Source organism: Brassica napus, chromosome C4 (assembly GCF_020379485.1).
Source record: "Brassica napus cultivar Da-Ae chromosome C4, Da-Ae, whole genome shotgun sequence".
NCBI classification, from domain to species: Eukaryota; Viridiplantae; Streptophyta; class Magnoliopsida; order Brassicales; family Brassicaceae; genus Brassica; species Brassica napus.
In genome coordinates this window covers 1,109,204-1,135,725 of record NC_063447.1, presented here as the reverse complement: position 1 = coordinate 1,135,725, position 26,522 = coordinate 1,109,204, and the positions used below count along the sequence as shown (strand labels likewise).

The 26,522-nt window shown below is 30.9% G+C and overlaps 3 protein-coding genes across 3 annotated transcripts; 2 read left to right on the top strand and 1 right to left on the bottom strand.

The window, feature by feature from the left end:
* Positions 1-18,268: 18,268 nt before the first annotated feature.
* Positions 18,269-19,983, top strand: LOC106415382 (3-ketoacyl-CoA synthase 13-like; the record flags this gene model as incomplete). The annotated part of the gene is made up of 1 exon (XM_013856073.3): positions 18,269-19,983. A coding segment is annotated over one exon (1,557 nt), but the record flags the coding sequence as incomplete, so codon positions are not given.
* A 111-nt stretch (positions 19,984-20,094) lies between these two features.
* LOC106415383 lies at positions 20,095-20,729 on the top strand. The gene has a single exon (XM_013856074.3). It carries the CDS (start codon positions 20,095-20,097, stop codon positions 20,575-20,577), a length of 483 nt encoding a protein of 160 aa, XP_013711528.2. The 3' UTR covers positions 20,578-20,729.
* On the bottom strand, positions 20,704-23,645 carry LOC106415381 (L-gulonolactone oxidase 5). Its single transcript, XM_013856072.3, has 4 exons — positions 22,918-23,645; positions 22,579-22,834; positions 21,715-21,816; positions 20,704-21,610 (listed from the first exon to the last, which is right to left on the bottom strand). Exons 1-4 carry the CDS (start codon positions 23,608-23,610, stop codon positions 20,889-20,891), a joined length of 1,773 nt encoding a protein of 590 aa, XP_013711526.2. The 5' UTR covers positions 23,611-23,645; the 3' UTR covers positions 20,704-20,888.
* Positions 23,646-26,522: the final 2,877 nt, after the last annotated feature.

The window sequence follows — 26,522 nt, the reverse complement described above, 5'->3', positions numbered from 1 at the left end:
TAGAGTTTTGGAACCTTTGTTGTCTCCATTTCACTATAACATCTATTTTATTGTGGTTTGTCCACTTATTTAGGGAGCATATGAATTTTACTAAATTCATTGATAAAAAATGGAACAATAACCATGTACCATAAAAAATAGTTTATAATATATTAATACAATTGTAGAATGTGATTAGAAATTTTAAAACACCACTAAAGATTATAGGCTTCAGTATATTAACCGTTTACCGAAAAACTGAATATTTTGTAGGGGTTAAGTTAACACATAGATTTTGAGAAAAAATCAAAAAAAGATTAAAATATTTTTTTAATTCATAGTTGTATCATGAACTAAAATATTATGATGGTGAGAGAGGTTTGGAACCTTTGTTGTCTCCGTTTCTCTAGAATAGCGATTTTATTGTGGTTTGTCCACTGGTTTAGGGAGCATATGAAATTTTACTATGTTAACTCATAAAAAAATTGAACAATGTCCATGTACCATGAAAGATAGTTTAGAATACATTAAAACAACACTAAATATTATACGCTTCAGTATATTAACAATTTACCAAAAAATTGAATATTTTGTAGGGGTTAACACATAGATTTTGAAAAAAATTCAAAAACATGACAAAATTATTTTAATGCATGGTCTTATCATGAACTAACATATGAATATGGTCAGAGAGGTTTGGAACCTTTGTTATCTCCGTTTCTCTAGAATAGCGATTTTACTGTGATTTGTCCACTGATTTAGGGAGCATATGAAGTTTTACTAAATTTACTGATAAAAAATAGAACGATGCCCATGTATCATGAAAGATAGTTTAGAATACATTAATACAAGTGTAGAATATTGTTAGAAATTTTAAAACAATACTAAAGATTATAGGCTTCAGTATATTAACCATTTACCGAAAAACTGAATATTTTGTATGGGTTAGTTAACACATAGATTTTGAGAAAAATTCAAAAATGACTACAATATTATTTTAATTCATAGTTGTATCATGAACTAAAATATGATGATGGTGAGAGAGGTTTGGAACCTTTGTTGTCTCCGTTTCTTTAGAATAGCGATTTTACTGTGGTTTGTCCACTCGTTTAGAGAGCATATGAAATTTTACTATGTTAACTCATAAAAAAATTGAACGATGCCCATGTACCATGTAAGATAGTTTAGAAGAAATTAAGTCAAATGTAGAATATGGTTTGAAATTTTAAAACAACACTAAATATTATACGCTTCAGTATATTAACAATTTACCAAAAAAACTGAATATTTTGTAGGGGGTTAACACATAGATTTTGAGAAAAATTCAAAAATATGACCAAATTTTTTTAGTGCATGGTCTTATCATGAACTAACATATGATTATGGTCAGAGAGGTTTGGAACCTTTGTTGTCTCCGTTTCTCTAGAATAGCGATTTACTGTGATTTGTCCACTGATTTAGGGAGCATATGAAGTTTTACTAAATTTACTGATAAAAAATAGAACGATGCCCATGTACCATGAAATATAGTTTAGAATACATTAATAAAAGTGTAGAATATGGTTAGAAATTTTAAAATAACACTTAAGATTATAGGCTTCAGTATATTAACCATTTACCAAAACACTTAATATTTTGTAGGGGTTAACATATAGATTTTGAGAAAAATTCAAAAAAGATTACAATATTGTTTTAATTCATAGTTGTATCATGAACGAATATATGATGATAGTGAGAGAGGTTTGGAACCTTTGTTGTCTCTGTTTCTCTAGAATAGCGATTTTATTGTGGTTTGTCCACTGATTTAGGGAGCATATGAAATTTTACAAAATTAACTGATAAAAAAATTGAACGATGCCCATGTACCATGAAAGATATTTTAGAATAAATTAATTCAAATGTATAATATGGTTAGAAATTTTAAAGCAACGCTAAGGATTATAGGATTTAGTATATTAACCATTTACCGAAAAACTGAATATTTTGTAGGGGTTAACACATAGATTTTGAAAAAAATTCAAAAAATATTACAACATTTTTTTATACATAGTTGTATCAAGAACTAGCATATGATTATGGTCAGACAGGTTTGGAACCTTTTGTTGTCTCCGTTTCACTAGAATAGCGATTTTATTGTTGTTTGTCCATTGATTTAGGAAGCATATGAAGTTTTTCTAAATTAACTCATAAAGAAATAGAATAACAACCGTGTACCATAAAAGATAGTTTATAATATATTAATAAAATTGTAAAATGTGGTTAGAAATTTTAAAACAACACTAAATATTATAGGCTTCAGTATATTAAACATTTACCAAAAACTGAATATTTTGTTAGGGTTAACACATAGAGTCTGAGAAAAATTCAAAAAATATAACAATATAGTTTTAAAGCATATTTGTATCGTGAACTAACATATGATGATGGTCAGAGAGGTTTGGAACCTTTGTTGTCTCTGTTTCACTAGAATTACGATTTTTTTGTGGTTTATCCACTAATTTAGGGAGCATATAATGGTTAACCAAATTAATTGATTAATAAATAGAACGATAACCATGTACCATAAAAGATAGTTTAGAATATATTAATACAAATGTAGAATGTGGTTAGAAATTTTAAAGCAACAATAAAGATTATAGGCTTCAGTATATTAACTATTTACCGAAAAACTGAATATTTTGTAGGGGGGTTAACACATAGATTTTGAGAAAAATTCAAAAAATATGACAATATTTTTTGGAAGCATATATTTATCAAGAACTAGCATATGATTATGGTCAAAGAGGTCTGGAACCTTTGTTGTCTCCGTTTCTCTAGAATAGCGATTTTATTGTGGTTTGTCCACTCATTTAGGAAGCATATGAAGTTTTACTAAATTAATTGATTAATAAATAGAATGATAACTATGTACCATGAAATATAGTTTATAATATCTTAATACAAATGTAGAATGTGGTTAGAAATTTTAAAACAATACTAAAGATTATAGGATTCAGTATATTAACTATTTACCGAAAAAATGAATATTTTGTAGGGGTTGTTAACACATAGAATTTGAGAAAAATTAAAAAAATATGACAAAATTGTTTTAATGCATAGTTGTCTCATGAACTAACAAATGATTATGGTCAGAGAGGTTTAGAACCGTTGTTGTCTACGTTTCTCTAGAACAGAGATTTTATTGTGGTTTGTTCACTGATTTAGGGAGCATATAATGTTTTACTAAATTAACTGATAAATAATTAGAACGATAACCATGTACCATAAAAGATGGTTTAGAATATATTAATACAATTATAGAATGCGATTTAAATTTTGAAAACAACACTAAAGATTATAGGCTTCAGTATATTAACCATTTACCGAAAAACTGAATATTTTGTAGGGGTTAACGCATATTTTGAGAAAAATTCAAAAAATATTACAATATTGTTATAATGCATAGTTTAATTATGAACTAACATATGATGATGGTCAGAGAGGTTTGGAACCTTTGTTGTCTCCGTTTCTCTAGAATAGCGATTTTATTGTGGTTTGTCCACTCATTTAGGAAGCATATGAAGTTTTACTAACTTAACTGATAAAAAATAGAACGATGTCCATGTGCCAGGAAAGATAATTTAGAATACATTAATAAAAATTTAGAATGGGGTTAGAAATTTTTTAACAACACTAAAGATTATAAGTTTCAGTATATTAACCATTTACCGAAAAACTGAATATTTAGTAGGGGTTAACACATAGATTTTGAGAAAATTCAAAAAATATAAAAATATGATTTTAATGCATATTTGTATCAAGAACGAGCGTATGATTATGGTTAGAGAGGTTTGGAACCTTTGTTGTCTCCGTTTCTCTAGAATAGCGATTTTATTGTGGTTTGTCCACTCATTTAGGAAGCATATGAAGTTTTACTAAATTAACTGATAAAATATAGAACGATGACCATGTACCATGAAAGATAGTTTAGAAGACATAAATACAATTGTAGAATGTGGTTAGAAATTTTAAAACAACACTAAAGATTATAGTCTTCAGTATATTAACCATTTACCGAAAAACTAAATATTTTGTAGGGGTTACACATAGATTTTGAGAAAAATTCAAAAAATATTACAACATTGTTTTAATGCACAGTTGTATCATGGACTAACATATGATGATTGTCAGACAGGTTTGGAACCTTTGTTATCTCCGTTTCACTAGAATAGTGATTTTATTGTCGTTTATCCACTGATCTAGGGAGCATATGAAGTTTTACTAAATTAATTGATTAATAAATAGAACGATAACCATGTATCATAAAAGATAGTTTAGAATATATTAATACAAATGATGAATGTGGTTAGAAATTTTAAAACAACAATAAAGATTATAGGATTCAATATATTAACCATTTACCGAAAAATGAATATTTTGTATGGGTTAACACATAGATTTTGAGAAAAAATTAAAAAATATGACAAAATTGTTTTAATGCATAGTTGTATCATGAACTAACATATGATTATTTTCAGAGAGGTTTGAAGTCTTTGTTGTCTACGTTTCTCTAGAATAGGAATTTTATTGTGGTTTGTTCATTGATTTAGGGAGTATATGAAGTTTTACTAAATTAATTGATAAATAAATAGAACGATAACCATCTACCATAAAATATAGTTTAGAATATTTTAATACAATTGTAGAAATGTGATTAAAAATTTTAAAACAACACTAAAGATTATAGGTTTCAGTATATTAACCATTTACCGAAAAACATAATATTTTGTAGGGACACATAGGCTGTGAGAAAAAAAATAAAAAAATATGATAATATTGTTTGGATGCATATATGTATCAAGAACTAGCATATGATTATGGTCAGAGAGGTTTGGAAGCTTTGTTGTCTCTGTTTCACTAGAATAGCGATTTTATTGTGGTTTATCCACTGATTTAGGGAGCATGTGAAGTTTTACTAAATTAATTGATTAATAAATAGAACGCTAACCATGTAACATAAAAGATAGTTTGGAATATGATAATACAGATGTAGAATGTGGTTAGAAATTTTAAAACAACAATAAAGTTTATAGGATTCAATATATTAACCATTATCGAAAAACTGAATATTTTGTAGGGGTTGTTAACACATAGATTTTGAGAAAAACTCAAAAAATATGACAATATTGTTTTAATGCATATTTGAATCAAGAACTAGCATATGATTATGGCCAGAGGGGTTTGGAACCTTTGTTGTCTCCGTATCATTATAATGGTGATTTTATTGTGGTTTGTTCACTGATTTATGAAGCATATGAAGTTTTACTAAATTAACTCATAAAAAACAGAACGATAAGCATGTACCTTAAAAGATAGTTTAGAATAAATTAATACAATTGTAAAATGTGGTTAGAAATTTTAAAACAACACTAAAGATTATAGGCTTCAGTATATTAACAATTTACCGAAAAAAACTGAATATTTTGTCGGGGTTAACACATAGATTCTGAGAAAAAATCAAAAAAATAAAACAATATTGTTTTAATGCATAGTTGTATCATGAACTAACATATGATGATGGTCAGAGATGTTTGGAACTTTGTTGTCTCCGTTTCTCTAGAATAGCGATTTTATTGTTGTTTGTCCACTGATTTAGGGAGCATATGAAATTTTACAAAATTAACTGATAAAAAAATTGAACGATGCCCATGTACCATGAAAGATATTTTAGAATAAATTAATTCAAATGTAGAATATGGTTAGAAATTTTAAAGCAACGCTAAGGATTATAGGATTTAGTATATTAACCATTTACCGAAAAACTGAATATTTTGTAGGGGTTAACACATAGATTTTGAAAAAAATTCAAAAAATATTACAACATTTTTTTATACATAGTTGTATCAAGAACTAGCATATGATTATGGTCAGACAGGTTTGGAACCTTTTGTTGTCTCCGTTTCACTAGAATAGCGATTTTATTGTTGTTTGTCCATTGATTTAGGAAGCATATGAAGTTTTTCTAAATTAACTCATAAAGAAATAGAATAACAACCGTGTACCATAAAAGATAGTTTATAATATATTAATAAAATTTTAAAATGTGGTTAGAAATTTTAAAACAACACTAAATATTATAGGCTTCAGTATATTAAACATTTACCGAAAAACTGAATATTTTGTTAGGGTTAACACATAGAGTCTGAGAAAAATTCAAAAAATATAACAATATAGTTTTAAAGCATATTTGTATCGTGAACTAACATATGATGATGGTCAGAGAGGTTTGGAACCTTTGTTGTCTCTGTTTCACTAGAATTACGATTTTTTTGTGGTTTATCCACTAATTTAGGGAGCATATAATGGTTAACCAAATTAATTGATTAATAAATAGAACGATAACCATGTACCATAAAAGATAGTTTAGAATATATTAATACAAATGTAGAATGTGGTTAGAAATTTTAAAGCAACAATAAAGATTATAGGCTTCAGTATATTAACTATTTACCGAAAAACTGAATATTTTGTAGGGGGGTTAACACATAGATTTTGAGAAAAATTCAAAAAATATGACAATATTTTTTGGAAGCATATATTTATCAAGAACTAGCATATGATTATGGTCAAAGAGGTCTGGAACCTTTGTTGTCTCCGTTTCTCTAGAATAGCGATTTTATTGTGGTTTGTCCACTCATTTAGGAAGCATATGAAGTTTTACTAAATTAATTGATTAATAAATAGAATGATAACTATGTACCATGAAATATAGTTTATAATATCTTAATACAAATGTAGAATGTGGTTAGAAATTTTAAAACAATACTAAAGATTATAGGATTCAGTATATTAACTATTTACCGAAAAATGAATATTTTGTAGGGGTTGTTAACACATAGAATTTGAGAAAAATTAAAAAAATATGACAAAATTGTTTTAATGCATAGTTGTCTCATGAACTAACAAATGATTATGGTCAGAGAGGTTTAGAACCGTTGTTGTCTACGTTTCTCTAGAACAGAGATTTTATTGTGGTTTGTTCACTGATTTAGGGAGCATATAATGTTTTACTAAATTAACTGATAAATAATTAGAACGATAACCATGTACCATAAAAGATGGTTTAGAATATATTAATACAATTATAGAATGCGATTTAAATTTTGAAAACAACACTAAAGATTATAGGCTTCAGTATATTAACCATTTACCGAAAAACTGAATATTTTGTAGGGGTTAACGCATATTTTGAGAAAAATTCAAAAAATATTACAATATTGTTATAATGCATAGTTTAATTATGAACTAACATATGATGATGGTCAGAGAGGTTTGGAACCTTTGTTGTCTCCGTTTCTCTAGAATAGCGATTTTATTGTGGTTTGTCCACTCATTTAGGAAGCATATGAAGTTTTACTAACTTAACTGATAAAAAATAGAACGATGTCCATGTGCCAGGAAAGATAATTTAGAATACATTAATAAAAATTTAGAATGGGGTTAGAAATTTTTTAACAACACTAAAGATTATAAGTTTCAGTATATTAACCATTTACCGAAAAACTGAATATTTAGTAGGGGTTAACACATAGATTTTGAGAAAATTCAAAAAATATAAAAATATGATTTTAATGCATATTTGTATCAAGAACGAGCGTATGATTATGGTTAGAGAGGTTTGGAACCTTTGTTGTCTCCGTTTCTCTAGAATAGCGATTTTATTGTGGTTTGTCCACTCATTTAGGAAGCATATGAAGTTTTACTAAATTAACTGATAAAATATAGAACGATGACCATGTACCATGAAAGATAGTTTAGAAGACATAAATACAATTTTAGAATGTGGTTAGAAATTTTAAAACAACACTAAAGATTATAGTCTTCAGTATATTAACCATTTACCGAAAAACTAAATATTTTGTAGGGGTTACACATAGATTTTGAGAAAAATTCAAAAAATATTACAACATTGTTTTAATGCACAGTTGTATCATGGACTAACATATGATGATTGTCAGACAGGTTTGGAACCTTTGTTATCTCCGTTTCACTAGAATAGTGATTTTATTGTCGTTTATCCACTGATCTAGGGAGCATATGAAGTTTTACTAAATTAATTGATTAATAAATAGAACGATAACCATGTATCATAAAAGATAGTTTAGAATATATTAATACAAATGATGAATGTGGTTAGAAATTTTAAAACAACAATAAAGATTATAGGATTCAATATATTAACCATTTACCGAAAAATGAATATTTTGTATGGGTTAACACATAGATTTTGAGAAAAAATTAAAAAATATGACAAAATTGTTTTAATGCATAGTTGTATCATGAACTAACATATGATTATTTTCAGAGAGGTTTGAAGTCTTTGTTGTCTACGTTTCTCTAGAATAGGAATTTTATTGTGGTTTGTTCATTGATTTAGGGAGTATATGAAGTTTTACTAAATTAATTGATAAATAAATAGAACGATAACCATCTACCATAAAATATAGTTTAGAATATTTTAATACAATTGTAGAAATGTGATTAAAAATTTTAAAACAACACTAAAGATTATAGGTTTCAGTATATTAACCATTTACCGAAAAACATAATATTTTGTAGGGACACATAGGCTGTGAGAAAAAAAATAAAAAAATATGATAATATTGTTTGGATGCATATATGTATCAAGAACTAGCATATGATTATGGTCAGAGAGGTTTGGAAGCTTTGTTGTCTCTGTTTCACTAGAATAGCGATTTTATTGTGGTTTATCCACTGATTTAGGGAGCATGTGAAGTTTTACTAAATTAATTGATTAATAAATAGAACGCTAACCATGTAACATAAAATATAGTTTGGAATATGATAATACAGATGTAGAATGTGGTTAGAAATTTTAAAACAACACTAAAGATTATAGGATTCAATATATTAACCATTATCGAAAAACTGAATATTTTGTAGGGGTTGTTAACACATAGATTTTGAGAAAAACTCAAAAAATATGACAATATTGTTTTAATGCATATTTGAATCAAGAACTAGCATATGATTATGGCCAGAGGGGTTTGGAACCGTTGTTGTCTCCGTATCATTATAATGGTGATTTTATTGTGGTTTGTTCACTGATTTATGAAGCATATGAAGTTTTACTAAATTAACTCATAAAAAACAGAACGATAAGCATGTACCTTAAAAGATAGTTTAGAATAAATTAATACAATTGTAAAATGTGGTTAGAAATTTTAAAACAACACTAAAGATTATAGGCTTCAGTATATTAACAATTTACCGAAAAAAACTGAATATTTTGTCGGGGTTAACACATAGATTCTGAGAAAAAATCAAAAAAATAAAACAATATTGTTTTAATGCATAGTTGTATCATGAACTAACATATGATGATGGTCAGAGATGTTTGGAACTTTGTTGTCTCCGTTTCTCTAGAATAGCGATTTTATTGTTGTTTGTCCACTGATTTAGGGAGCATATGAAGTTTTACTAAATTAACTGATAAAAAAACAGAACGATGCCGATGTACCATGAAAGAAAATTTAGAATACATTAATACAAATGTAGAATGTGGTTAGAAATTTTAAAACAACACCAAAGATTATAGGATTCAGTATATTTACACATAGATTTTGAGAAAAATTCGAAAAAATGTAACAGTATTTTTTTAATATATAGTTGTATCATGAACTAACATAGATTATGATCAGAGAGGTTTGAAACCTCTGTTGTCTCCGTTTCTCTAGAATAGAGATTTTATTGTGTTCTGTCCACTGATTTAAAGAGCATATGAAGTTATACTAAATTAATTGATAAGAAAATAGAATGATGCCCAAGTACCATGAAAGATTATTTAGAATACATTAATACAAATGTAAAATGTGGTTAGAAATTTTAAAACAACACTAAAGATTATAGGTTTCAGTATATTAACCGTTTACCTAAAAATTGAATATTTTGTAGGGGTTAACGCTTAGATTTTGAGAAAAATTCAAAAAATATGACATAAATGTTTTAATTCATAGTCGTATCATGAAATAATATACCATGATTGTCAGAGAGGTTTGGAACCTTTGTTGTCTCCGTTTCTCTAGAATAGCGATTTTATTGTGGTTTGTCCCTTGATTTAGGGATCATATGAAGTTTTACTAAATTAATTGATAAAAAATAGAATGATCCTCATTTACCATGTAAAAGAGTTTAGAATACATTAATACAAATGTGGAATGTGGATAGAAATTTTAAAACAACACAAAATATTATTGGTTTCAGTATATTAACCATTTACACAAAATTTGAATATTTTGTAGGGGTTAACGCATAGATTTTGAGAAAGATTCAAAAATATAACAAGATTATTTTAATGAATAGTTGTATCAAGAACTAGCATATGATTATGGTCAGAGAGGTTTGAAACATTTGTTGTCTTCGTTTCTCTAGAATAGTGATTTTATTATGGTTTGTTCACTGATTTAGGGAGCATATGAAGTTTTACTAAATTAATTGATAAAAGATATAACGATGTCCATGTACCATTAAAGATAATTTAGAATGCATTAATACAAATGTAGAATTCAGTCATAAATTTTAAAACAACACTAAATATTATACGCTTCAGTATATTAACAATTTACCGAAAAACTGAATATTTTGTAGGGATTAACACATAGATTTAGAGAAAAATTCAAAAAATATGACAAAATTGTTTTAGTGCATGGTCTTATCATGAACTAATATATGATTATGGTCAGAGAGGTTTGGAACATTTGTTGTCTCCGTTTCTCTAGAATAGCGATTTTACGGTGATTTGTCCACCGATTTAGGGAGCATATGAAGTTTTACTAAATTTACTGATAAAAAATAGAACGATGCCCATGTACCATGAAAGATAGTTTAGAATACATTAATAAAAATGTAGAATATGGTTAGAAATTTTAAAACAACACTAAAGATTATAGGCTTCAGTATATTGACCATTTACCAAAACACTTAATATTTTGTAGGGATTAACACATAGATTTTGAAAAAAAAATCAAAAAAGATTACAATATTGTTTTAATTCATAGTTGTATCATGAACTAAAATATGATGATGGTGAGAGAGGTTTGGAACCTTTGTTTTCTCCGTTTCTCTAGAATAGCGATTTTACTGTGGTTTGTCCACTAATTTAGGGAGCATATGAAATTTTACTATGTTAACTGATAAAAAAATTGAATGATGTCCATTGTTCCATGAAAGATAGTTTAGAATAAATTAATTCAAATGTAGAATATGTTTAGAAATTTTAAAACAACACTAAATATTATACGCTTCAGTATATTAACCATTTACCGAAAAACTGAATATTTTGTAGGGTTAACACATATATTTTGAGAAAATTCAAAAAATATTACAATATTGTTATAATGCATAGTTGAATCATGAACTAAGATATGATGATGGTCAGAGAGGTTTGGAACTGTTGTTGTCTCCGTTTCTCTAGAATAGCGATTTTATTGTGGTTTGTCCACTCATTTAGGAAGCATATGAAGTTTTACTAAATTAATTGATAAAAAATAGAACGATGCCCATGTACCATGAAAGATAATTTAGAATACATTAATACAAATTTAGAATGAGGTTAGAAATTTTTTAACAACACTAAAGATTATAGGTTTCAGTATATTAACCCTTTATTGAAAAACTGAATATTTAGTAGGGGTTTTACACATAGATTTTGAGAAAAATTCAAAAAATATAAAAATATTGTTTTAATGCATAGTTGTATCAAGAACTAGCGTATGATTATGGTCAGAGAGGTTTGGAACCTTTGTTGTCTCCGTTTCTCTAGAATAGCGATTTTATTGTGGTTTGTCCACTCAGTTAGGAAGCATACGAAGTTTTACTAAATTAACTGATAAAAAATAGAATGATGCCCATGTGCCATGAAAGATAATTTAGAATACACTAATACAAATTTAGAATGGGGTTAGAAATTATTTAACAACACTAAAGATTATAGGTTTCAGTATATTAACACATAGATTTTGAGAAAAATTCAAAAAATATAAAAATATTATTTTAATGCGTAGTTGTATCAAGAACTAGCGTATGATTATGGTCAGAGAGGTTTGGAACCTTTGTTATCACCGTTTCTCTAGAATAGCGATTTTATTATGGTTTGTCCACTCATTTAGGAAGCATATGAAGTTTTACTAAATTAACTGATAAAAAATAGAACGATGCCCATGTACCATGAAAGATAATTTAGAAGACATAAATACAATTGTAGAATGTGGTTAGAAATTTAAAAACAACACTAAAGATTATAGGCTTCAGTATATTAACCATTTACCGAAAAACTAAATATTTTGTAGGGGTTAACACATAGATTTTGAGAAAAATTCAAAAAATATTACAACATTGTTTTAATGCACAGTTGTATCTCATGAACTAACATATGATGATTTTTAGAGAGGTTTGGAACCTTTGTTGTCTCCGTTTCACTAGAATAGCGATTTTATTGTGGTTTATCCACTAATTTAGGAAGCATGTGAAGTTTTACTAAATTAATTGATTAATAAATAGAACGCTAACCATGTAACATAAAAGATAGTTTGAAATATGATAATACAGATGTAGAATGTGGTTAGAAATTTAAAAACAAAACTAAAGATTATAGGATTCAGTATATTAACCATTATCGAAAAACTGAATATTTTGTAGGGGTTACACATAGATTTTGAGAAAAACTCAAAAAATATGACAATATTGTTTTAATGCATATTTGTATCAAGAACTAGCATATGATTATGGCCAGAGGGGTTTGAAACCTTTGTTGTCTCCGTATCATTATAATAGTGATTTTATTGTGGTTTGTCCACTGATTTATGAAGCATATGAAGTTTTACTAAATTAACTCATACAAAAACAGAACGATAAGCATGTACCTTAAAAGATAGTTTAGAATATATTAATACAATTGTAAAATGTGGTTAGAAATTTTAAAATAACACTAAAGATTATAGGCTTCAGTATATTAACCATTTACCGAAAAAACTGAATATTTTGTCGGGGTTAGCACATAGATTCTGAGAAAAAATCAAAAAAATATAACAATATTGTTTTAATGCATAGTTGTATCATGAACCAACATATGATGATGGTCAGAGAGGATTGGAACCTTTGTTGTCTCCGTTTCACTAGAATAGCGATTTTATTGTGGTTTGTCCACTGATTTAGGGAGCATATAAAGTTTTACTAAATTACTTGATTAATAAATAGAACGATAACCATGTACCATAAAAGATAGTTTAGAATATATTAATACAAATGTAGAATGTGGTAAGAAATTTTAAAGCAATACTAAAGACTATAGGATTCAGTATATTAACCATTTACCGAAAAACTGAATATTTTGTAGGGGTTAACATATAGATTTTGAAAAAAAATTCAAAAAGCATTACAATATTTTTTTAATGCATAGTTGTATCATGAACTAACATATGATTATGGTCAGAGATGTTTGGAACTTTGTTGTCTCCGTTTCTCTAGAATAGCGATTTTATTGTTGTTTGTCCACTGATTTAGAGAGCATATGAAGTTTTACTAAATTAACTGATAAAAAAACAGAACGATGCCGATGTACTGGAAAGAAAATTTAGAATACATTAATACAAATGTAGAATGTGGTTAGAAATTTTAAAACTACACTAAGGATTATAGGCTTCAGTATATTAACCATTTACAGAAAAACTGTATATTTTGTATGGGTTAACACATATATTTGGAGAAAATTAAAAAAAATATTAGAATATTGTTTTAATGCATATTTGTATCAAGAACTAACATCTGATTATGGTCAGAGAGGTTTGGAACCTTTGTTGTCTCTGTTTCACTAGAATAGTGATTTTATTGTGTTTTGTCCACTGATTTAGGGAGCATATAAATTTTACTAAATTAATTGATACAAAAAATGGAACGATAACCATGTACTTTGAAAGATAATTTAGAATACATTAATACAAATGTAGAATGCGGTTAGAAATTCTAAAACAGCACTAAAGATTATAGGATTCAGTATATTAACCATTTACCAAAAAACTGAATATTTTGTAGGGGTGTTAACACATAAATTTTGAGAAAAATTAAAAAAATATGACAATATTGTTTTAATGCATAGTTGTATTATGAACTAACATATGATGATGGTCAGAGAGGTTTGTAACCTTTTTTGTCTCCGTTTCACTATAATAGCGATTTTATTGTTGTCTGTCCACTTATTTAGGGAGCATATGAACTTTATTAAATTAATTGATAAAAAAATGGAACGATAACCAGGTACCATAAAAGATAATTTAAAATATATTAATACAATTGTAGAATGTGGTTAGAAATTTTAAACCAACACTAAAGATTATAGGTTTTAGTATATTAACCATTTATCGAAAAACTGAATATTTTGTAGGGGTTAACACGTAGATTTTGAGAAAAATATAAAAAATATAACAAGATTGTTTTAATGCATAATTGTATCATGAACTAACATATGATGATGATCAGAGAGGTTTGGAACCTTTTTTTTCTCCGTTTCTCTAGAATAGCGATTTTATTGTGGTTTGTCCCTTGATTTAGGGATCATATGAAGTTTTCCTAAATTAATTGATAAAAACAAAATAGAACGATGCCCATGTACCTTGTAAAATAGTTTGGAATACATTAATACAAGTGTGGAATGTGGTTAGAAATTTTAAAACAACACAAAATATTATAGGCTTCAGTATATTAACCATTTACCGAAAAGCTGAATATTTTGTAGGGGTTAACACATAGATTTTAAGAAAAATTGAAAAAATATGACAATATTGTTTTAATACATAGTTGTATCATGAACTAACATATGATGATGGTCATAGAGGTTCTGAACCTTTGTTGTCTCTGTTTCACTAGAATAGCGATTTTATTGTGGTTTGTCCACTGATTTAGGGAGCATATGAATTTTACTAAATTAATTGATAAAAATGGAACGATAACCATGTACCATAAAGGATAGTTTAGAATACATTAATACAACTGTAGAGTATGGTTAGAAATTTTAAAACAACACTAAAGATTATAGGCTTCAGTGTATTAATCATTTACCGAAAAACTGAATATTTTGTAGGGGTTAACACATAGATTTTAAGAAAAATTCAAAAAAATGACAATATTGTTTTAATGCATAGTTGTATCATGAACTAACATATGATGATGGTCAGAGAAGTTTGAAAACTTTGTTGTCTCTGTTTCACTAGAATAGCGATTTTATTGTGGTTTGTCCACTGATTTAGAGAACATATGAATTTACTAAATTAATTGATAAAAAATGGAACGATAACCATGTACCATAAAAGATAGTTTAGAATACATTAATACAATTGTAGAATGTGATTATAAAGTTTAGAACAACACTAAAGATTATAGGTTTCAGTATATTAATCATTTACCGAAAAATTGAATATTTTGTAGTTGTTATCACACAGATTTTGAGAAAAAATAAAAAAATATGATAATATTGTTTTAGTGCATAGTTATATCATGAACTAAAATATGATGATGGTCAGAGAGGTTTGGAACCTTTGTTTTCTCTGTTTTTCTAGAATAACGATTTTATTGTGGTTTGTCCTTTCATAGGGATCATATGAAGTTTTACTAAATTAATTGATAAAAAAAACAGAACGACGCTCATATACCATGTAAAAGAGTTTAGAATACATTAATACAAATGTGGAATGTGGTTAGAAATTTTAAAACAACACAAAAGATTATAGGCTTCAGGATATTAACCATTTACCGAATAACTGAATATTTTGTAGAGGTTAACACATAGATTTTGAGAAAATTTCAAAAAATATGATAATATTGTTTTAATACATAGTTGTATCATGAACTAACATATGATGATGGTCATAGAGGTTGTGAACCTTTGTTGTTTCCATTTCTTTAGTATCACGATTTTATTGTGGTTTGTCCATTGATTTAGGGAGAATATAAAGTTTTTCTAAATTAATTGATAAAAAAATAGAACGATGTCCATGTACCATGAAAGATAGTTTAGAATACATTAATACAAATGTAAAATATGGATAGAAATTTTAAAACAACACTAAAGATGGCTTCAGTATATTAACCATTTAACGAAAAACAGAATATTTTGTAGAGGGTATCTATGAATGGAAAGTTATAGAACGATCAGCTTGGAAATATATTTGTAGGTTCTATACCCCTGTGATGATAGTCATCTGCTTAATTAATAGGATCATAAATTGATTTACATAGATAATCCAATAAATCTGTGAGAAGTTTTACATAGTTAGAAGCATTAACGTTATAAATATCGTCTATATATGTGAATACGTAGGAAAATTCCGAGTACGAATTCACATGATCTAAAACCTAAATAAAATACTCAAAAAGTATTCAATCAAAATCTAAAAATATATGTTTGTAACATTGAAATATGATGCAGAGAAAGTGTACGTAGTGAGCATTTATTCATACCCATCATCCAATAAGAATACTAGATTGTAACCACTTGGCATAATGAAATCAAGTCGCAAGAGCATGATTATTGAGGGGTTTTTATGATGAAGTTTTTAGCGGAATATAAGAACCCGTCTCTTAACTTTTAACTAAAAAAACTAAGAACCGGTTCTTAAAACTCTATTTAAGAACCAGTTCTTAGCTTTTTTAATTAACAGTTAAGAGACGAGTTTTTATATTCCGCTAATAATCCCATCCTAAAAATCCTCCAATAATCATGCTCTAATACAATATATTTTTATGTTACAAAAATTGAAAATTTATCTAGGCTTCAAATAGTACAGCGATACAATCAATGCACACCAGAACCAGCAACATATAGCAAAACAAATGTCGAGTGCTGACTTAAAAACATATAATAATAGTAATTATCAAAACCTAAAAGAGAAATCTACAAAAAAAAATCTAAATATTTTCAAACTTCTCAATTGCCTGTTTTTTGTTCCACTCCAATTATTATTGTATTGAATTATGAGGTTGAAAGTAATTCGAGTATGTTAAGAACAAAGGATTCTACAAACTCCAAATTTGTCGCGCCAGGCTTCAAATTTAAACATTACACAACAATTACAAGTCTTTGTTCGGCAAACATAATACATCGTTAGTAATTATCTAATCTGCGTTGTTCAGTTGCAATCATCATTCAGAACCACATAAATATATATATATATATATCTTTATAAACATCTGCATAAGATACTTCTTCAAGAGATGAATTGATGAGTTTGTACGATATTGGATACAACGATATCCGTCTGCCAAATAACTGTGAACTAATTCGTATAGGGTTTTTAATAAATTAAATGGTCCAACCTAACTCACTCACCTAAAAAGTACGAATATATGTTTCCCATTGGTCCACTTCCAGCTTTCCCAGCCACTGACCACTTCACCTATAATTAAAAGTAGGCTGACAAGTCTTCAACCGATCACTGATTCGTAAGAGCACCTCCAATGGGAGAGTTTTACCCATTGAAATTCTAAAAATGAATATGTGTATATATATATATTGTATATATGTATGTAGTTATGAGATTTACTAAAAACAAAACTTTTAAAACCTTTAAGTAAAGGTTCTACACTATTTATTAGATCCCATAACTACATACACATATACAATACATATATACACACATATTCTTTCTATCTTTGGAGCTCTTTCTTATTACGAGTTTCCTCTTTTGGATTAATTGGTTAACCACATACATCAATTTGAGGGAAATCACGTGATTCAACACACTTTTCCAAGTAAAGTGTAAAAGTTTCGAAGCCGCTAAATTCAATAAATAAAAGTTAAACTCAGATGATATGAAACGCTTTCATAAAAAGCACTCGACCCGCACCCGCATCCACGAATCAAAATTTTCAAATCGCTCGACTCGCACCCGCTCCGCAGCGGATCAAATGGGGCGGGGCCCACGGATAATGACTCAAATTCCCAGCACTAATGAAAGCTATGTGCAGTCGACGCAATCCAATCAGAAAACTGTCTATGTTTGGTAATAAATAGGTTAATAATTAGTATGGTCAAAATGCTTAATTAGTGAATTAAGGTAGCTTTACAAAATGTTCTTTTTTTTTTGAGAAAAGGCTTAGCTTTACAAAATGTTGAATCTGTCGTTTATGTGTTCTTGTACTGAAATAATTTCTTGCAACACGGCACGAAAAGATTACAATTTTGTTGTTGTTTTAAAAGTGCGTTCACCTATGGATATTTATATAGTAATACCATATTTTATTAAGAAGGGTAGCCTTAAAACGCACACCATGTTCTCCGCAGCACGAATCCTTAACGCAGTCCTCATATTGTCTATTTATACCAAACATAAGGTTGTGTTGTACGTTGCTTATAAATAAAAACCTACCTAATAACCAACTATCTCCCACATTGTTCATTTCAATGGCAAATTTTAAGTTTCCTCTGCTTATAATTTTCGTTCTCTCTTTCTCCCAGCTTCATCTACTTCAATTTCACCATGACTTCTTCTCTTCTTTTCCGGTCAAGATTGGTCTGCTCATCATATCCATCCTCCTCTATGCTTACTCAAGCACCCGGTCTAAACCAGTTTACCTCGTCGACTTCTCATGTCACCAACCCACCGACTCATGCAAAATCTCATCCGAAACGTTCTTCAACATGGCCAAAGGTGCTCAACTCTACACCGAAGAAACAATCCAATTCATGACGAGGATACTAAACCGGTCCGGTTTAGGAGATGATACGTACGCCCCACGTTGCATGTTGACCTCTCCACCAACACCATCAATGTTTGAGGCCAGACATGAAGCCGAATTAGTCATCTTCGGAGCTCTTAACTCGCTATTCAAGAAAACCGGAGTCGAACCTAGAGATATTGGAATCTTCATTGTAAACTGCAGCTTGTTTAACCCTAACCCATCTCTCTCTTCCATGATCGTAAACCGGTACAAGCTCAAAACCGACGTGAAAACATACAATCTCTCCGGTATGGGATGCAGCGCCGGCGCAATCTCCGTAGATCTCGCCGCGCATCTTCTTAAAGCAAACCCTAATACCTATGCAGTCATTGTTAGCACCGAGAACATGACTCTAAGCATGTATCGAGGCAACGACCGGTCCATGTTAGTCCCTAACTGTATTTTTCGGGTAGGAGGTGCCGCGGTTTTGCTTTCAAACCGGAGCCAAGACAGAGTTCGGTCTAAGTACGAGTTAACTCAACTCGTTAGGACCCACAAAGGCGCTAGCGACAAACATTACACTTGTGCTGACCAAAAAGAAGACGACAAAGGTATCGTTGGAGTATCACTATCTAGAGAACTGACCATTGTTGCTGGTGACACGTTAAAGACGAATCTAACCGCACTTGGTCCACTTGTTCTGCCTTTATCTGAAAAGCTCCGGTTTATTATCTCTATCGTAAAGAGTAGGCTTTTTAGGTTAAAGAGCAGTCCATATGTTCCGAATTTTAAACTATGTTTCGAGCATTTCTGTATCCACGCTGGTGGTAGAGCGTTACTTGACGCGGTTGAAAAAGGTCTTGGCCTCAGTGAAGTTGATCTCGAGCCGTCTCGGATGACGTTGCACCGGTTTGGAAACACTTCCAGCTCGTCTCTGTGGTACGAGCTGGCTTACATAGAGGCTAAGTGTCGGGTCAAGCGTGGAGATCGGGTTTGGCAGTTGGCGTTCGGGTCGGGTTTTAAATGCAATAGTATTGTGTGGAGAGCGTTGAGAACGATTTCGGCTAGCGAGACACTGGTGGGAAACCCGTGGGGTGACTCGATTCATAAGTATCCGGTTCACGTGACAAAACTTTAGTGGTGAAGTCACATGACAAAGTTTCATATGTCATATCTAGTAAGTGTATCTTTTTATTTAAGCCGTTACCTAAAATATGTATTAGACGAATCATCGTCAAAGATGTTCTACGTGTATCTTTTCTAAAAGTATATCCAATAATTAATGCATGTAATCAATTATAATTGAGCCAATATATTAATGGGCTTTGTTGGTGAAACCCAATAAGCCACTGATTAGTAGTATATGTGGGCTAGACTCTCCACCACCACATAAAGGACGGAGAAGCAATGTGGACCGTGAAACCGGTACCGATGCCGGTTCAATTTTTCAGGGGGATAACCGCATCAACCTCCGTCGGCTATTCACAGCCTCCGCCGAGTAATTACAACAGAATCCACCTTCGACTCTGTAACGTCCCGACGAAATCGCAAACATCCGAATCTGTCGGTGGATTATGCCAACAAATCGTCCTCCGGTCAGCTGATTCGAACCCTAGTAAACCGATCCCAAAGGAGAGGGAGATTACTGGATCAGACGTGCTTTGGGCGATTCAGAGAGCGACGGCTCAGCGGAACAGATCCAAAGCCGATAGAATGAAGAAGAAGAAGATGAGAAGCGTGGAGCTGTCATCATCCTCTGCGAGTAAGTCCACCGGAGATAACGGTGTTGATTACTTTAACGTGAAGGCGTTAACGATCAAGAACGATTGGGGACAAAGACTGGACGAATTCGACAAGCTTCTCAAAGACTTACAGGACACGGAACTTTGACTTTAATCTTTCAGACAACATCACACATATTCGCAGAGTACTTTTTTCACTATTTTTTTTAACGCTACTATTAAATTATTGCAAGAGCGTGTACAACTTATTGTTATTCGTAGCGACCAAACGAAGTTATTAAAATATTTTTTTTAATTGCATTATAGTAGTTATTACATCAACATGCATGAAGCAACTTGTTATAAATCATAGTAGATAAATATATTGACCCACTCATAACAACAAATGGGATTTTCTGATGTAAGAATCTTTGAAGATTTTGTTTATAATTAATTAACTTACTTGTTGAACCAGTACACTTATGCGTTTATGTCACCGACACGTGTACAAACCCTAGCCTCTTTGTAAACTTTTCCCGGTCGGCACATATAGCCTTTGGTCGGGGCACAATGAGCATCCTCCGAACATATACACAATCCCTCCAACGCACAACCATCTTTTACGATCGTCGCGTTCCCTTTGATCCCTAGGATTTGATCCGTCCATTCGCTCGAGAATAAACCATCCGGATCATAACTCTCCTTCACTCTCAAGAACGCTGGTGCGTTTTTGTACTTTTTAATCACTCCATCAAATGCTACGTTTCTGTTCTTACCCCAATGTGGCAATGCATTATACTTGAACAACGCAATTTGCTCGATTTCTTCTATAAAATCCTCGTATAGTCGCGGTGTTAAAGGATCCTTGGCTCGGTAATATGTTAGATCAAAGTCTATGGCTTCCGTATCTTTCCCAAGATAAGCTGGAGAGGCCGTGACATAACGCATTAAAATACCGTTATAAAGTTCAAGTCCACACAGAGATTTCTGATCGATCTTGACAAGAGATTTGATGTCGGTGATGAAACTTTTGACTTGCGTGAGAGGAATACTGAAACATGTTTGATGATAAAATTCGCCTTTTATACGTGAATCCCACGCACACGCCGTGGTTAACCCATCCTGAAGGCTATCTAGACATGATCCTGACGTCATCATACGGTTTTGGCTTCCAATGACCGGATAGCCGGTGAATGCAATACCTAAACAATGCCGTTGAAGTTTTTTTAACATAAACATGGGAGTGAATAAATTTCGTATGTGAAATCAACCAAAATGTATAATAAAACGAAAAGTTAGTTATTACCATTGTTTGTCAAACCGTAGGAGGTACTGAACAGTGTAGATGAAATTAGTGTGGCTTCCGCACACTTCCCAGTCGCATCTCTGAATATCTCTTGCTTCTCCTCTAAATTATTGTACAATAAGAATGAAATAAAACAAAACATATATCTTATGATTAAAAGGAAAGTTAGAGATGTTCTAAGAAAAAGAGAGAAATAGAAAGTAAAATATCATTTTTCCCTTTGACAAAAAGATATAATCTATTTTCTAACTTTGTCCAAAAAAATAAAAATCTATTTTCTAACTAATAGATGTCAAGTTGTCACGTATAATTCTATCATCCAACAGTTAAATTTTCTTATCCAGGACATGGGTTAAAGTTATAAGTTAATAGAAATCTAATTGTAACCACCTGATTACATCTTCAACTATTGGTTCATAAAATGTTCTCATATGTACCTTTATATTTTACCTCCACATAAATTCAAACCTTTTTCTCACAAAAACTTTAGGCTGTAACTGAATGTTTTTTATGAATGGAATCACGTGAAATTAGTCATTCATATGTATTCCAAAAAATATTACCAGTTAACGGTAAAAATAAATTTTTTGGATTACATACATTTCGGTGGGATAAATGGAATACATTGTGAATCATGTTAAAAATCATTCATGATAAATAAAAAGAAGAAAAAGAATGTAAAGAATGAATGGAATGATATAATTTAAATATAATTAAAACATAAATACATATTTCATTCCTTTAATTCCTCAAATCATCACAAATTCATTCCACTTTTATTCTATTGATTTCAATTCCATTTATTCCATACATTCCTAAAATGAGTTACTAGTTATAGTCTTAGAAATAAGGATAGCTAGGAACCTGATGATCTTATGATGGCTAATGCCGCAGAGGGTTGGGAACGGAACGGCAAGAAATCACACAAACCGTTGCCCGGCGTGTTGACTGCTACTCGGTCGTCCATTCGATACACAACTTTACCTTGGCTTGGCAACCATACGAAATCCGCAAACTCATGTTTTTCCCCCAATGTGAGGACTTGATCATCGAAATCCAAATCGTTTTTCATAACATATTTTAACGATCTTTTGAACATCGGTTGTAAACCAAAAGTCACCTTAAATAAATGAAAATTTGTAGTTAAAGAGTATAATTTTGGTTTTTATTTAAACCGAAAAAAGTAAATATAGATGATCTAACCTGGGAGATAACACCAAGAACACCAAGTGAAACCTTTGCCGCGTTAAACTCCACAGGAGTTGTACTTTCACTTAATACTCTAACCTTTGCAAATCCATCATTGACCGAGCCAGGACTAACAATCTTGATCTCGGTAACATAATCATGGACCGCACTTCCTTTACCCCACAATGAGCTCCCGTGAGCACCGGTTCCCAACATACCACCCACGGTCAGTCCCCACCAATATGGTGCATAAGGCAACGCCAATCCAACCTTAGCCGCTTCAGTGATCAACTGCCTAAGTGTCACACCGCTCTCAACTGTCAGGGTCATGGCCCCTGCATCGGCTTGCACCGTGTGGTTTAGAAACTTTGTGCTTATGAACAAACCGTTGGTTCCGTCCGTGCACGCAAGCTTAGGGATGCTATGGGAATATCGAGTGGTCACACGCATTTTGCGTCTGGCTTTTGTGGCTGCTGCCACGATAGAGACAAGCTCGGCTTCGGTTGTTGGGTACGCAACGTTGGCCGCTCGACACGTGGACCGGTCTGGGAAGACTCCGTATGAGTTTGTGACGCTACAATCCGTGTTTCCTGAGACACATCTCACGGGATCTTCCGGAGGTGTTGAGAGTGCCGTATGCACAAGTGTAAACATACAGCATAACCCCAGGACGATCCGCCAATACGAAGGAGAAAAACGAAATGCCATGTTCTTTTGTTGAAACTTTTGAGATGCATTGCGAATGGTGCTTTTGGTCTAATATATAGAGGTGGTGTGGTGTAAAAGGCTGGCTCAGTGCGATTTAAATATAATATTTTTGTGAAGTCATAAAAGGCTGAGAGGAGATACTTCATGGTAGATGTTGTGTAGAAACTTTAAACATATTCGATCCATTAGTAGGGGACTGTCAAGTTAATAAAGTTATATCACATGGTCTTACCCCCATAGGCCTCGGCACCGTTTATTGCTTTCCGGAAAAGAAATGTTAATGAAAAATCCTTCAGCGTATGTATCCACTAATCCATATAACCCTTAAAATTTTATCAGTTTCTATTCCCTGTACTTTTATCCGCTAGCAAATAATACGTTTTGTCCCCTAAACATAAGCCGTTAATTGAAAGGTGCGTTATATATGTTATATCAGAGCTGTGACAAAAAAAAAATGTTATATCAGAAAAAATCGACGAGTCCATCTCTTATCAAATATGACTAAAACACCAAATCATTTTATTTCTGCTTAGTATAATTAGTAGTCAATGTTCTTTGTAAAGTTCTCATGGAAATATTGGCCTGCGTATGTAATTTGTCGTGCATATATATATAGTTGAATAGTTTAAAATAGTTATCTTTGCCTCGTCGTTTTATGCAACTAAAAACGATAGTCGATAACACCTTTTTATTAAAAATCGAAAACTAAAGGTAGACGTGAATATTCAATCAACCGTATGTTCACGACAAGTTCCAGTAGTAATTAATTATAACATAAATTTCGTAGCAGCCAAGAATTCAACTCTTGAAAGCCTTGACAATACCAAACTCTTTTATGAAACACACAATAGATGGGTCTTTTTTGTTTTTGGTTAATATAAAAAAATATAACTGTACAGACGGGAAAGTCTTTGTTCTAACTTAAAAAAAAAAACAGAACATGAGCCAAGATGAGCAAGTAGAAAGGAAAATTAAAGACGTCGTTGTAAAATATCGTGGTTGTGATGTCATATGAGTGATACGCGGCTGAAATTGCTGGAACATTAGATGGGTTTTACTATAAACAAATAAAGTCAGTTGGATTTTGCCCTATATATAAGTTATGAGATCACTTTGATTTGATAAAAAAAAAGATCAGTTTTATATGTGAGATAGAAAAAAGTATTGGTCGATATAGCTAGCTTTATATCTATATATGGATATGCTGTCCATAGCTTGCTACTCAGCATATACTGGTGTAGGCCTTTACGGTCAGTATTGTGGTGTACGGGGTTAGGGTTTCTAAGCTTGTCCCCCAAGTTTAGCTATATGCCTATTTTAATTATTCTATAAACGCGTGAATAAGATCCAGTTCACTTTATTATCAATAAGAACGCCATGGCATCCACGTCCCTCACAAAGTCACACGCCGTTGTCTTGTACTCAAAAGATTTAGACAAAGTCAATGAGACAAAATTTTAATAAATTACGTGGTCAATGAATCTCAAACATTGAGGCAAACCCCTCCTCTCTGACTAATTGATAAATTAGTTTTATGATCATGGGCAACGTATACCTCGATCCAGTTCATAACTAATTGAATCGGATTCTTTTTTTAACCGATGGATTGTTTTAAAAAATGGATCCAGCATGAATCCGGTATATCGCACCGGATCGCGACAACCAGATATATTATTTTCCTTCGCACCGCCGATTGAAACCCTATATGTATTTGATTGTAACATATTTTCAGACGATATACATTTACGAACTATAATTTATCGTAAAAGCATATGAATAACTCTTGTAATTCATATAAGTCAATCCAGTTTAATTATTAATCAGGCTATAAAGACAGGTGCAGTGGAAGTCTCTCTCACTGTTTCTACGTATTAGAGCATTTGTATCGCGCGTCTTTAAAGGGGGGTACGATTTTGCAAAAAAACGGTAAACAAAGTGTGCACGGTAAGAAACGTGTGCTGTGTATTTTGCACTGTTCGCGGGCTCCACCGACACGTGACAGTCCGCGATAGGTGCATTTTTTTTTTAATCAGAAAAAGAAAAAAAAAAAATAATAATAATAAGAAACTTTAGCGATGCAGATGGCTCTTACAATAATAAGTAAAAATCAAAAAGTAGGGAAGAATAACAGAAAACTTGTGAGACGTTTATGTTGGAAGAAGCGTTTAAAAAAGTGTGAGAGATTTTAGTTTTAGGTGTCAATATTTAAGTGGTTTATGTTTTTTAAAATTAAAATTTAATTAAACTTATAACTTATATTATAATAAAATATGGTTGAGGTACTCGAGGGAAGATATATCTCACTAATCCTTTATATACTAAAGCGCAAGTCGTTTCACCAATCAAATTCGGCCACGTAAGTAATGTTTAAAAAATAAAATAAATTGAAAAAAATATTCATGTCAATCCATTCTTTTTTGCAGTTCCAAATTCTCTTATATTTTCTCAAATGATCTTATCCCACGTTCAAAATTAAATTTCACAACTTTAAACAGTTTTTTACGTATTTTTATCTAACTTACACACAAGACGAATCAAACTAGAACGGATGACATTGGTAAAAATCGGAGCCAATAGAAAAATTAAAGAATTGTGACAGAAATGGTTTTAACAAAAAAGAACTTACTTTTTATTTCTTAGATTGTTTAGTTTTTAGATTTCTAAAATTTCTCAAATCCCCACGATCACTTTCACGTAACTCCCATATCATGGCACAAAATCTAACAGCTTCATCCTTTTTATTCTTGCTTTTCTCTTCCCCTTTTTTTGTTGAACAATCTTTTCTCTTCCTTCTTCTCCATGTTTCATATTCTTCATCAATTTTTTCCCCCATATTTTTTTAGCATCAACAAAAATCAATAGAGAGTTGTGACTACTATATTCGTGTTCATTTTTTTTATTTTGCACAAATC